A 13,335-nucleotide genomic window follows, 5' to 3' on the forward strand; every position below is an offset into this window, starting at 1 on the left:
TCATCTGTCACTCCCGGAGCTTGGAATACCCCACCTACCCACCCCCCAGGGCCGGGGAGCAGAGCGCACCTCCCCTCCGTCCCAGCCCACGGGCTCCCTCCCCAGCCCCGTGAGCGCCGCCCCCTGGGGACGGCCTGTGCCGCCGGATAGATGGTGGGGGGCCCAGCTGGTACGTTATCAGCCTCCTCCAGGAGCCAGCCTGAGCCGCTCAGCGGCTGCCTGTCTGAGATTAGGCCCCCGGAGGGTCATTAAGCGCCGCCCTGGCCCGAGCCCAGCCTCGGTTCCCTCCCTCCTCTGGCCCGTCGGGCAGGTGGGAACTAGCGATAACGATTGGGGGCTCCAGCAGTTCCGGGGCCGACAGCCTGTTGCCCCTGCCCCTGTCAGGGCAGGAACAAGGAGGGAGGGGGTGCGTTAGAAAGGTCAGTGCCAGCCCAGCACCTGCAAGGACCTCCCAAAGTTCCCACCACCCTGGTCCTGCCGGCATGGGGAGCTGAGGAGGCTCAGGACTCAGGGCAGGGCCCGGCGAGCCCTTCCCACCTGGTCAAACCCAGCAGGTGAGGGGCGCAGGCTTCACTTGCTGCAGGAGACACAGGGGTGGTGGCTCTGCCTTTGGGCAGAGCAGGCCTGGGGGGAACCAGACTCAACCCACCCCACCCTCGGGACACCTTGGGGACAGCAGTGGCAGGGAATGTAGCTTCACCCAAGGAGAATCCGATCCAGACAGCCAAAGATCCAGACCTGAGGCTGGAGAGGAAGAAGAGGTATTCTGCCCGCTAGTAACCTCCCTCTCTCCTTCAGTCCCTGGGCTCTGCCCTCTGGTCTAATCCAGGAAGGCTTCCTAGAAGAAGACGAACCTTGTTTGGGGCAAGAAAAAAAGGAATATGCAGAGTTGAAACTAGCAGAGGTGGGTGAGAAGGCCTCCGCCCGGGTGGTGGCTGCTTGAAGTTTTCACAAGCAGTATTTCTGCTCATGATACTCCGAGCATGAGGGAAGTGAACTTGAAAATCACCTTAATCATCACTTGAGCAAAAGCCTAGAGGTGGGATCACAAGAGCTACCGCCACAATTCACTGTGCCGAAGCTCAGAGAGGAGAGGAGATTTGCCCACCCAGCAGAGAAAGGGTAAACCTGGGGCAGAGACCCCGCTGTCCTTCTGTCAGGTTGTCCCCATGACTGCAGGCTGCAAACCCCAGTGAGGAGAGAAGGGACCATCCGGGTTTCAGATGGGTCTCCCAGGGCATTTGAGTGAAGCCTTAGAACAGCAGAGGAATGGCTATACTTGGGGGCAAGTGGTTTGCCTCCTACCTTGCAACCCCACTCCTCTGCATCTGGGGGGTGCCCCCCAGGTGAGTCTGACTCAGGTTGTCACCTCAGACAGAGAGAGACAGAGGCTGTTTCAGACAGAAGTGGGGGGCCTCCAAGGTCAGCCAGCGGCTAAGCCCTAAACAGGCTAAGCTAAGCCCAGCCTCCTCTCTCCTTCCTGCTTCACTCTCACCAGGAGTCTGACTCCACCCACTCATCCCCACCCCAGGACTGGTTCTGTGGTGAGACTGGCCAAACCAGCCCCAGAGGGGAAGCAGAGTTCTGAGAGGGCGGTGACTCTCCCAAAGTCACACAGCACCGAGTTGGTGGAGCAGGCGACACTCAAATCTGGGCTTCCAAAGTCCCTAGTCCAAGACTCTTCCCTGGTGCTTCCCATACAGGAAGCCCATCCTGAGAGGCTTGTGGAGCAGGGTGGAGCTGAATGGGTGAGAGATACGTGAACCCACCACAATGCCAGGCAGCATGGAGGCCAGCGGGAGGGGTTAGTGCTGCCTGGAATAAGGGTGGAGTGGTGAGCTCCCTGGCCCCATGGGGCCTCCCAGAGAGAGCTTCCTGGGTAACCCTCCCAAGCCACCTGGAGAGCAGCTTTGATGCTGATTGTCATGACCCAGAACGCCAGGTAGGGGCTGCCTGGGGGGCTGTTTGTGAGCCCTGGAGCCTCAGAAGTACAAAAAGTCTTTATTCACAGAAACAAGGCCATTTCCACAGCGAGGTGAGGAAATGTAGGCAGGATGGGAGGTGCTGAGCTGACTGTCTCCTTCAGAAGGGTCTTCTGAATTGAATTGAGTGGGCAACACCCCACCACCACCACCAGGAGACCTCAGAGTTACAGTGGAGCCCCAACCCAGGCACCGTCTGCATTCTGAAGTTGGCCAGGATGATTCAAGAGAGGGTGGGGGCGGGTATGGTTGGAGAAGTCGGCCTGTTACTGTTGATTCCTGCTCAGAGGCATAGCATTGATTATAGGCTCCCAGGATCAGCACTGGGGGCCACCAGCAAGTGGGGTCACATGGGGGTGCTTCGGACCTTGTCCTCCTCCTCGGAGACATTCGCATAGGCATTCTCATGCTCATGGGACCTGAATGAGGGGAATAGGGGTCATTACACCTTCCCTCCCATCATCTTCTCCCTGCCCCATTCTGCACTTGTGAGAACAGTATCTTTCAGAGTAGACTTTTGAGTCCCAGAAGGGGTTCCCCTGACCACATCTGGTCTTGTGCACCTGATACCAAAGGTCTCTCATTACCACCTTCTTGAACCCCCTCCAATGAGCCCCTCCACACAGGCACCACTAAGCCCTCTAATGAGGCCATCTCCCCATTGAGCTCTCTTCCCACACGGAGTCCCCCAACTCCTCTCTTTAGAGTCCCTTTCCCTCGTTGAGCCCCTTTTCCCCACTGCATCCTTCCTGAGCCCCAATCCACTTCCTGAGCCTCTTTCCCCACCAAGTCCCTATCCCTGACCTGGGTCCTGTCCCCATGGACCTGCATTTCTCATCAAACCCCATCACTGACCAGTTCCCTCCCTGCGCCCTCTCTCCTCACTGAGCCCTTCCCCACAGGAGTCCCATCCTCCCCTCAGGCTCTGGCAGAAGCACCTGGTCCTGATGGCCCAGCTCCTGGAGCACCTCACCTGAAGCTGGCTGCCATGGAGGAGTACCTTCCTTCCGTTCCTGCCAGGATCCCATCTTCCTTGTTGCCAACAGTCACAACCATGTTCACAGGCTCCCTGGGGACAGAATTCATCAGTAGAGCTCTCTGGATCCTCTCCCTTCTTGTACCCCCTTCCCTTCATGTCCAGTAAGGCCTTGTCTGGGCTCTGGTTCTCACAAGTCCGAGGGCAGAGGCTGCTGCCCTCTCCTGCGAGGTCCCTGGCAGCACCTGATTCTGGCCCCACTCCATGGACCCTCACACCTTTCTGCCTGCTCCACAGTGGGAGCCTCAGGTCCTAGCCCAAGGCTGTCAGCCCCCCCCCCCCCCCCGCCCCCTCGCTCTATGGCTCAGCTCAGCCCCAGAGCGGACCCCACAGGATTCGGGGTCTGCTCGAGATGTCCACACGGCTTTCCCAGGCAGCAGGAGCACCATGGTCATGGTTACCAGCCACTGAATACCCAGCTGGGGTCAGTGGAGAAAGGGCAAAGCTCCTGGCCCCTTATTAAAGACTAGAAGCCTGGTGCACAAAATTCATGCGCTGAGATCCCTCAGCCCACTCTGTGCCCTCTCACAGTCTGGGAGCCCTTGGGGCCCTCCAACTGCTAGCTCAGGCCCACTCCCCTAAGCCAGCAGTCGGACATCCTTAGCATTACCACGGAGGTGGGAGATGCTCCCGCCACCACCTCTGCACTCACCAGCCATGAGCCCGGCTTCTGGCTAAGCAGTACTCCCCCTGTGGGAGTGCACTGACCACCAGGGGGCAAATGCCCAGAGGGCGGATTTCAGCCAAGCCCTTCTACCTCTGGTGCCCTGCCTCTAACTCAAGACCCCCAGGCACTCTTCATTGACTCCAGTCTCCATCCCAGGCCACCCTATCCTGAGACTGGCTTTGGGGTAGAGGTGCAGTGGAGGCCTTCTTGGACCACCCCTGCTCCCCAGATGGGTCAGGCCTGCGCCGCACTCTGCCCTCCCCTTAGCAGCAGTACTTGTACCTCTGCCAGCTGCTTTCAGATCTGCCTCTCCTGCCAGTGGGGAGCCTGTGAGCACAGGGGGTGTCTATCCCACTGCCCCTCAATACCCCCGCGTGTGGCACAGCAGCTGACCCCCAGGAAGGACAGAGCCTTCCTTTCCATCAGTTTCACAGCCCCCATCATGGGCCTGGCAGCTGTCCCAACTATACAGATAGAATCGATGAGACTTGGAGAAGAGGAGCCATTTCCCCGCCCTCCCAGTGAGTGAACACACAGCACTGGGGCCTCACAGACAGGTCTGGGAGCCAGTGAGCTGGTGCTGTAGCCCAAGACTTCGGGCCTCAGTGTCCCTTTCACACTGTGTGAGGAATGGACCCAGGGTTTCTGCTGGAGCAGTAGCCATGGTCCTGGGGCCACCCTGCCCATGGTAGCCCAGCCCCCGGGGTCCCCAGGAAGCACTCACGGCTCTTCTTGGCACCAAAAATGGTTGACAGCAAAGGCAATTGCAACGAGGACCAGGAACACAGCCATGGCAATCAAGCCCTGCATCCAGGGCTGCAGGTTCCCCAGGCCTGGAGGAGGGGGATGGGGTGCTCCAGTGATCTGGCCACAGTGGGGCTGTGAGAACAGAGCAGGGGGAGGGCCTTCCACCCCAAGGGCTGGGGCCTGTGCTAGAGGTCATCAGCCAGCTGCCAGGGCCAGAGGAGACATTCTGGGTGGCAGGGGTGGGAAAGAGGACCCATCTGACACTCCACTGAGCTGAAGAAAGGAATGGAGGTTTGGAGGAAGGAAGACATGGGTTCAAAGGAGGAATGAGGTGCTGAGGAGGGAACAGGCCTCATAATACTGTGTCTGAGATCCAGGCGGCCCAGAGCCCCCTCATCATGGGTCACCTGCAGGGCCCATAGGGAGTGTCTGGGCCACAGGGACCAAAGGCAGCCAGCCCCCTGCACAGCCAGCTTAGGCCTGACAGCCAGGGGTGGCAACCCTCCTCTCTGGCTCCCAGCAGGCTGGGGAGCCCAGTGCTGACAGACCGGGCTGGCATCTGGAAGATCCTGTTCTGTGGCAAGAGGGTTCCTAGTGCTGGGTGGGGCATGGGAATGAGAGACTGGCTTGCTGCTCAGCTATGGGTGCCCAGGTGCCCAGAGAGAGAGGTGGAACAAAACGCGAGACAGAGGGGCTCTCCTCTGGGTCTTGGGGGCCAGGAAGGAAGTTTCAAAACCTAACCCCTGCCAAAACAGGTTTGGCTCAGTGGATAGAGCATCGGCCTGCGGACTGAAAGGTCCCGGGTTCGATTCCGGGCAAGGGCATGTACCTTAGTTGCGGGCACATCCCCAGTAGGGGGTGTGCAAGGGGCAGCTGATCGATGTTTCTCTCTCATCGATGTTTCTAACTCTCTATCCCTCTCTCTTCCTCTCTGTGAAAAATCAATAAAATATATTTAAAACAACAACAACAACAAAAAACCTGACCCCTTTCAGCTTCTCCAGCCACGTACTCAGGGGGTGAGGGCTCATTCATGCACCTGTCTGCCTTTTGACCCTTAAGGGTTATGTTTAACCCTTGACGCCACCTCTAACCCTCAAGGTTTCTCAGAAGTCTCTGTCCTCAGCCACTGGCAGCCCCAAAGGGCTCTTAACTGCCCAGGCATCACTGAGCTCCGTGAGCCTGAGGAGTGTGGCCCCACAGAGGACATGCGTGCAGCAGAAGGTAGAAGTCTCAGGAGTGGACAGAGGCTAGCAGGTGGCTTCAGAGTGTTCTTACCTCCAGCCCAAACACCAGCATCCTAGTGCCATCCTCTATTTTGAGATGCCAGGCTGGGCATCAAAAATCTCACTCTGACTCACTCTCACTCGAAAGTCCTTCCTTGAGTCTATCCTACAGCCTCCTGCAGGAGTGAAGGCCCTGCCTCTTCTCAGTTCCCTCTGAGCCGGCAGGTATTGAGAAGGAGGCGGGGTTTTGGAACTCTCTGGCCGATGGCCACGTCAGATCTTGCTTCTCTCCTTGGGTAGCAGAAGATTCACAGTGTGGTTACCCTGAGTTCCATACTTGCCAAAAAAGCAATGTTTTGCACTCATTGTTTTCCTCAAGAAGCAATGGTTTAGACACATTGTTTCCTCAGGTTAGTGTTTGCTCAAGGTTTGGGAGTTAGGGCTTAAGCCCAGGGGGTCCTCTCCTTGCTTCCTCTGAGCAAGGCAGCCAACTCCCTTGTGGCTCTGGGTGAGATGCAGAGGAAGGGGCAGAGCCTGGGGTAGGAGAGAAGAGTCCAGACTTAGGCTGCAGGTGTAGCCTCACAGTGCAGGGCAGACACCAGATCTTGGGGTGTGGTACCTCACTGGTGCCAAGCTCTTCCATGCCCCTGACACGGCAGCCACAGTAAGTAGGTAGGTAGGGCGGCTTTGTTGTCCTCATATAATTCATGTGAAAGCTGAGTCTCAGAGAGGGGTAGTGATTTGCTCAAGGCCACACAGCAAGACAGAGGCAGAGCTGGACAAAGAACTCAGGTACGTGGTGGGGGCCACACTGGAGCACTGCCCCCTACCAAAGCCCAGGAAACTAAAATGAGGACTTATGCCAAAGCCATGGGCACAAGTGACAGCTCGGCCCCTCCCCTGGCACAAGTGGCTCAGCCCAAACCCTGCTCTCAGGACCCAGCTATCTCTAGGGACTTTCTTGCTCCTAGAGCTTGCGTCTCAACGCCTCTCCCCAATCCTAGACACAACATTTCCCCTGTTGTCTGCACTTCTCACTCACGGAAAAGAGAGTCAGACAGAAATCTGGCTCCAATGTCTTGGCCTTTGTAGGTTCCTCCACGACTCCAGTCTCTGCTCCCCTATCCGAGTTGTAGGTGTCAAGGATGTGACAGAGGCCAGAAGATACCCCTCATCCACACCTGGGTACCAGCACCCAGCCCAGCCCTCTTCACCACAGACCCCGGAGGGCCAGTCCTATGCTCACCTTGTTGACAGCTGGAGGGTGGCACTGCGGAGAGCAGGCCCAGAATGAGCAGGCCGAGGGCTGACATGGCTGCAGGCAGCTCCCGGGACTCCCGTGAGCTGCTGGGATCTGTGAGGTCTGTGGTGTGTGCTGAGATCAGCCAGAGCGTAGCCCCGAAGTCTGGCCCTGGAGCTGGTAAGGAAGAAGGCAAAGTGGGAGGAGGAGGAAAGTGCAGAGAAACTGCCCTCCCTCCCATGGTAATGAGCTGCCAGGCCTGGCCTCCCTGGCGGGTGCCCAGCCCACTGGAGCTGGCATGTGAGGTCACCTTTCAGAGTCTGGCTAAGGAAGTGGGTCTACGGACCAGGGGGATGTCGGGAGAGTCGGGACCTCACCTCCAAACCCAAGGTCTCCCCAGAGTTTTTACATCAGCTCCCCCTTCCTGGCAGGGAGCCTGGGCTCTGGGAAGAGTGACACATTATTGCTTCTGCCCTGAATGAGCCCATTGGGTGGGGCTCCTCAGAAGGCAGACAGGAGGATTAAGAAATTTGCTGGTTGGCAGGGGGAGAGTGAGGTAAACCCCAGAGGCCAGGGAAATGTCAAAGCTACCCCTCCCACAGAGCCTGGCCTATTTCCTCTTCTCCTCTCACCTGTCCCTACTCAGCTAAGACCCCGTCCTGGGACACAGTCCTGACTCACAGTCCTGGCTTCTGTCCCTCTCTGCCCGGCGCTGCACAGTAGCTCTCTAAATCCACCTTCTCCCATGGGCTAAGGGGCCTAAGGTTCCCAGGCCCCAGCCTTCTCTACCCAGCCCCGCTGACCTCGCTCAGTTCAGCTCTTCCTCTTGGCCCCAGATGCGGTTCCTGGGATCTGGGTGGAGCTTCCCTGGAACAAGATCTGGGCTTGATCAGAAGTCTCTCCACATACCTCTGGCCCACTTCCACCCATCACAGGGAGATGAGTGGGGGATCACAGCTGGGCTGTGGAGGGCAAAGGACACCCTCAGGTGTCAAGATCCAATCTGGCTGGGGCTTTGAACCCCTGGGCCTCAGCCCTCAAAATATATGGATTTCATTGGTCCCCAGCTCAGGAACTGAGAATGACTCAAGTGCCTGTTGAGGCCTGGGGCCAAGGTTACACAGGGTCTCCTTGCCCCCCAAGTCCTGGGAGTACAGGAAGCCAGGGATGCTGAGAGTCCAGTTCCATAGACACCAAGAAAGAAGGAGCCAGCAGACAGTCTCAGAAGTGGGGGGAGGGGGGTGTCCCCAGAAGCCAGAGCATAAGCTAGAAACCCCTCCACAGCTTCCCTGGCCAGAAGCCACCAGAAGCCACCAGACTGCTGCCCACAGGATCTTCTGGGCAGCCCTTTCTCCTGCAGGACAGGTCTTTTAGGGCTAAAACTCGGACTTTACGCCTCGTCCCTGCTTCCCCTATGTGCATGAGTGTGGGTGTGCACATGGCACTGCAGTGGGCCCATTTCCATCCAAAGATGGGGTGTCTCAAGGTGATCCAGGGAGGCTTGGCTTATAGTTCAGTGGCCCCTTCATACATAAATATTCTGTTCTGCCTCCCTATTCCAGCTTGGTGTCCTCAGAATCTTTTGGCACAAAGTTTGTCTAGAGTTGGCACTATGCATGTTAATGAACAGCCACAGGTTCACTGACTGGAATGCAAGGAATGGGGTTGCATTTTACAAACATTCACAATGCCTTCTTCAAGGGTTTTAAGCAGGGGAGTCCGGTCAGGTTAGCATTTGAAAACACCTCTGGAGAGAGAGTGGAGAATGAAAGAGGAATGCAAAGATTGGAGAAAGGGAGAACAGGGGAGGCTGTACAGAGCCACACAACTGGGCTGTGGCCTGCACCGGGGAGTGGCAGTAGGAATAGATCTGAGCCCTCTTTTATGAGGGGCCGTGGCTGCTAGAACATGGTTACTAGCTGCGAGTGGGTGGGAAACAGGGAGGAGCTGAGGGTGACTCCTGGTTTCTGGCTTGGGTGGCTGGTGAAAGGTGGTGTCCAGGACAAGGCAGAGCAAGCTTCAGGATGTGGGGAGGAATGATAAGCTACAGGTTTGGAAGTATTGTGCTTGTGGTGCCTGTTGGCCCTCCAGAGGGAAAGGTCCAGAAGGCAGTCAGATCCCAGGAATAGAGAGCTAGATCCAGGAGCCATCTGTGGTACAGCATGGGTAAGTGAGACATGAGAGTGCCAGTCTCCCAGGCCGTGTGTGTGTGTGTGTGTGTGTGTGTGTGTGTGTGTGTGTGAGAGAGAGAGAGAGAGAGAGAGAGAGAGAGAGAGAGAGAGAGAGAAACAGAGACAGACAGAGACAGAGAGACAGAGAGAGAAACAGAGACAGACAGAGACAGAGAGACAGACACAGAGAGACAGACATAGACAGAGACAGAGAGATAGAGCGAGCGAGAGAAAGAGAGAGAGAGATGCAGGGGTAAGGAGGGAAGCAGTGAGAAGCGAGGACACATAAGGGTCTTTCATGAAAGAGGAGTCAGGATGGAGCAGGAGGAGGAAACCCCAGAAGATGGGGTGTCCCAGAAACCCAGAAAGGAGAATCCAAGAAGACATAGACAGGGAAGTCGCTGCTGTGAGCCCCCTCTGACCAGTGACTCACAAGAGCAGCCCAGCCTCTCCCATCAGTCCCCAAGTCCCAGGTCCTGCCTCCCTTACCTGAGCAGCACCCCCACTTCCCTAAAAGAACCTGGGGAAGCACAAGGATTCCCTGGGCCTTGCTTTTGGGGGGAGGGGGATGGAGAGTGGGATAAGCAGGAAAGACATCAGGTGACCAACAGGAGGAAAACACACCTCCCAGGTCAAAGTCCCAAGCTTTAGAGAAAAACAAGTTGTTCCGGAAAGGGGAGTGTGGGTGGACACTGGCTCTGAGGCTGGTCCCTGCTCTCTGGGTGTCCTCATACAACTGAGGGGGGTCATCTCCCCATCTGTATGGACACAGCCCTGGGTCCCCATGGCAACAGGTTGCCTCCTCCCCTCCCCCACAGTGGTCTGGCTTGGAGCCAAAATCTGGACTCAGACCTCAGCAGCCCCATAGGGCTGGACCCTGTGTCCTCATCTCTGAGCTGCTGCTCCATCCATGCTCAGTTCCTTCCTCCTGTTCCCAGCCCAGTTCCGCCATCCTGAATCATGAGACTCCCTCAGGCCGTCCATGTAGCTTATCCTGTGCACTTACCCTTCAGAAAAGTCCAAGGGGGCCTAGACTTCCCCCCATCACCTTTCTGCCCACCTCATCCTGCCTGACATCCCAGTTGTTGCCAGCAGGTGGCAGAGTCCAGCTCCATCCCACACTGGTTGTAGCAAGAGAAAGCAGAATAGTACATTCAAGAAGAGTGTTGAGAACACAAAAAGAAAAGCTTCTTTTGCTCATTCTTATAATATTTTGTCTCATTAATGTCTTTGCTACAAGCCTAAGAGCACCAGGAGACTTTGCTTTATTCATTCAAAGAGATCCTGCTTAAACCCCTCAAGGGCTTCCAATGACTCTTAAGATAATATGCAAACTCCTTAGCCTGGGCTTGAAGACCCCACAACCTGCCCTTACCCCTCCCTCCAGCCTCATCTGGCCCCCTCATCTGGCCCCTTCATCTCCCCCCCGTGCCGCCTGCCAGTCCTAACAGTAGCCCAGCACTCTCCTGCATCAGGCCTCTTCACATTTGCTCTTCCCTCTGCCTACACCCGTCTTACCCGTCTTCCAGTCCCATTTGCCCACCAGATGCTAGCAGATCCTCCAAGTCTTGCTTAAATGTTACTTTCACCAAGAGGCTTTCTTTCACTGTTCCTCTCCACCATCTGCAGTTACTTCTTCTGTGAGTCCTCCCTGCTCATCTCTGTACAGCCATTATCACAAATTGCAATTACATACTGATGTCTGTGTTTTCTCACTTGGTCTGTCTCCCCAGGTACAGAGCACCATGCCTGAGCATACATCCAGAAAATACTTTATGAAAGTAAGTCTCAGTATATTCAGTACCCACCTCTGGCCTGACAGCTATTGGAAGCTCGGAGAATGATTGAGTAAATAAAGCATTTTAGCGCTGGTTGGATCCTTCTCTCTCTCTATCCTCTAGCTGTGGGGACAGAGCCTAGGAGGTCTGATTCACCTCTGTATGTTGTCATAGCTCAGAGACATTGAAGCTATCCAATCCAGAGTGAGAGTGAGCTCCCCATCCATAGAGGTGTGCGAGCAGAAGCAAAGAGTCAGGTCATCCAACAGGAGCATCTGCCTAAGGGGTCTGGCCCTTCCTTTGCTATGCTACACATTTTATTGTATGCATTTTAAAGCATCACTCTGGAAGCCTGTGCTTCTGTGACTCTGCTAACAGATTATAGGAGATTTTTGTATTGTAGTCAAGCTCTGAGGAAGTGGGTGGGTGAGGACTGTGAGGACTGTGTGCAGAGTCAGCATTTCATCCACCTGGCTCCCCTTCACTTAGCAATCCCTTCACAAGGGCCAGTGGGCAGAACTCAGAGATTCATGAACTTGCATGGGGAATACATCACAACTTTATTCACTCACCTCTAACTGAAAGTTACCATTTCCTTCCATTAGGAATGAAGGCAACAAACCACAGTGTCCCTGTGGTATGTTCATATCGCCGTACACTTGTGGCAGATCTCTGGAGATATCATGTATGCTCATCACTATGGAAGTATAGTAATCACTGGACCTTCCGCTAGATCTTATTATTTAGAACAGTATAAAAATAAACATAACTTACTATAGTAAAAACTTATATTTTTAATATCTTGGTAACTGTATTTCAATGTAATTGATTTCCTTTGCTATGCTACACATTTTAATGTATGCATTTAAAAACATCACTCTGGCCCTGGCCAGTGTGGCTCAGGTGATTGAGTGTAGTCCCAGGCACCAAAAGGTTGCCGGTTCCATTCCTGGGCAGGACACATGGCCAGGTTTCAGGTTCAACTCCTAGTTGTGGTACCTGTGGGAGGCAACCAATCAATATCTCTCTCTCTTTCTCTCCTCTCTCTCTCTCTCTCTTTCTATCTCGGTCCATAGGCTTCCCCAAACTGCCCAAGGCACAAAAATGGTTAAGAAGTTCTGACCCACCTGGGAGCCTGTGGCAGGTTGGCAGAAAACAATGCCACTGGAGAAAGATTGGCACTCTATAGACAGAAGTTTTCTAGGACTGGGAGCTGGGAAATATGGTCAGGATGAATAGGTGCAAACCCCCCACAGAAAGCCCTGTGCCTGGGAGCTGGAAGGGGCAGAAAGCAGCCCTCAGAGCCAGCCAAGCTGGAATGTACTGGTTGTGACTCCTGGGTCCTAGGCTACTCCACTGGGCCAGTGAGATTTAAGGCCAGGACCGCCCAGTGAGGGAAGATCAATCACTCCGCCTGCTGCCCACTCACTCAGCCAAGAAACTGCAGGGCTGGCTCTGCCAGGAGCCCTGCCTGCCAGCAGAGGTCCCAAGGCCAACTTTTTACCAAGTGGTTCCAGCACAGCCCCGCTGTCCTGCCCACAGCCACAGGCCTGCTGTGGAACCAAGGGGTGCTGATTTCTAGGAACCAAGTGGTTCCTTCTGGCCGAATGGCTCATCCTGAGTAGCATGATCTTGCTCCTAATTTTTCAGCTGGGAAACTGACCCAGAAAGAGACAGTCAATAACTGAAGGTCATACAGTGACTTAGTAAGAGAGATAGAAACCCCAGGCATCCCTATGTCCAGGGCTCAGTCCCTCTGTCAAGCACCAACTGGTTGGTCAGTTTCCCAAATAATACCTGGTCTGCTTTCATTAATTCACTCAACACATATGTAGTGTCTTACCAAGGGACTGAAAACACAGGAGTGAACAGGGCAGAGCTTACATTATACGATTATCTGATTACAAGTGCATCATATGTTTCAAAGGAGATACAAGGGTACTAAAAGTATATAATGGAGATGCCATCTAGTCTAGGAAATTTTTTAAAGGCAGTAGTAAGTCTAAAGTTTATTCATTCATCCAACAAATATAGATTGAATACTTCCTGTGGACCAGGCACTGGTGGAGATGCCAAGGAATACAGCAATAAACAAACAAGTCTCTGTCCTCAGAGAGCTTACACTCTATCAGGCTCAACCAGGAAACAAACAAACAAGTAGATCAAATGGGTCAGATGGTGAGATGGGAAAGACAACACAGGATCAGGAGAATGGGGTGTTGGCAGGGCAGGGTGGCTGGCAGATTCATCAGCTAAAGTTTCTCTAAGCGGTGACAGTGAGGCCTGAGAATAGAAGTGAGGAAACAAGATGCTTAGCTGTCAGAGAGGAGAGGAGAGGAGAGGATCGCATTCAAGGTGGACAAATGGCCAGTGCAAAGGCCCTAAGGAAAGAGCTTGAAGAGCTTGAGGAGCCAGGGTGGTTTCAAGATTTGAGTCTGCTCAGTGACATGGACAGCGATGGAGAGATTCAGGAAGGACAGAGCGTTAC

At 54.8% G+C, this 13,335-nt stretch overlaps 1 protein-coding gene across 1 annotated transcript; it reads right to left on the minus strand.

The window, feature by feature from the left end:
- Positions 1–1,985: 1,985 nt before the first annotated feature.
- On the minus strand, positions 1,986–7,171 carry PDZK1IP1 (PDZK1 interacting protein 1). The gene is made up of 4 exons (XM_036448543.2): positions 6,905–7,171; positions 4,410–4,518; positions 2,956–3,051; positions 1,986–2,401 (listed from the first exon to the last, which is right to left on the minus strand). The coding sequence occupies exons 1-4, from the start codon at positions 7,137–7,139 to the stop codon at positions 2,329–2,331; spliced, it is 513 nt and encodes a 170-aa protein (XP_036304436.1). The 5' UTR covers positions 7,140–7,171; the 3' UTR covers positions 1,986–2,328.
- Positions 7,172–13,335: the final 6,164 nt, after the last annotated feature.

The sequence above is a fragment of the Pipistrellus kuhlii genome, unplaced genomic scaffold (genome assembly GCF_014108245.1).
Source record: "Pipistrellus kuhlii isolate mPipKuh1 unplaced genomic scaffold, mPipKuh1.p scaffold_m20_p_2, whole genome shotgun sequence".
Taxonomy (NCBI): domain Eukaryota; kingdom Metazoa; phylum Chordata; class Mammalia; order Chiroptera; family Vespertilionidae; genus Pipistrellus; species Pipistrellus kuhlii.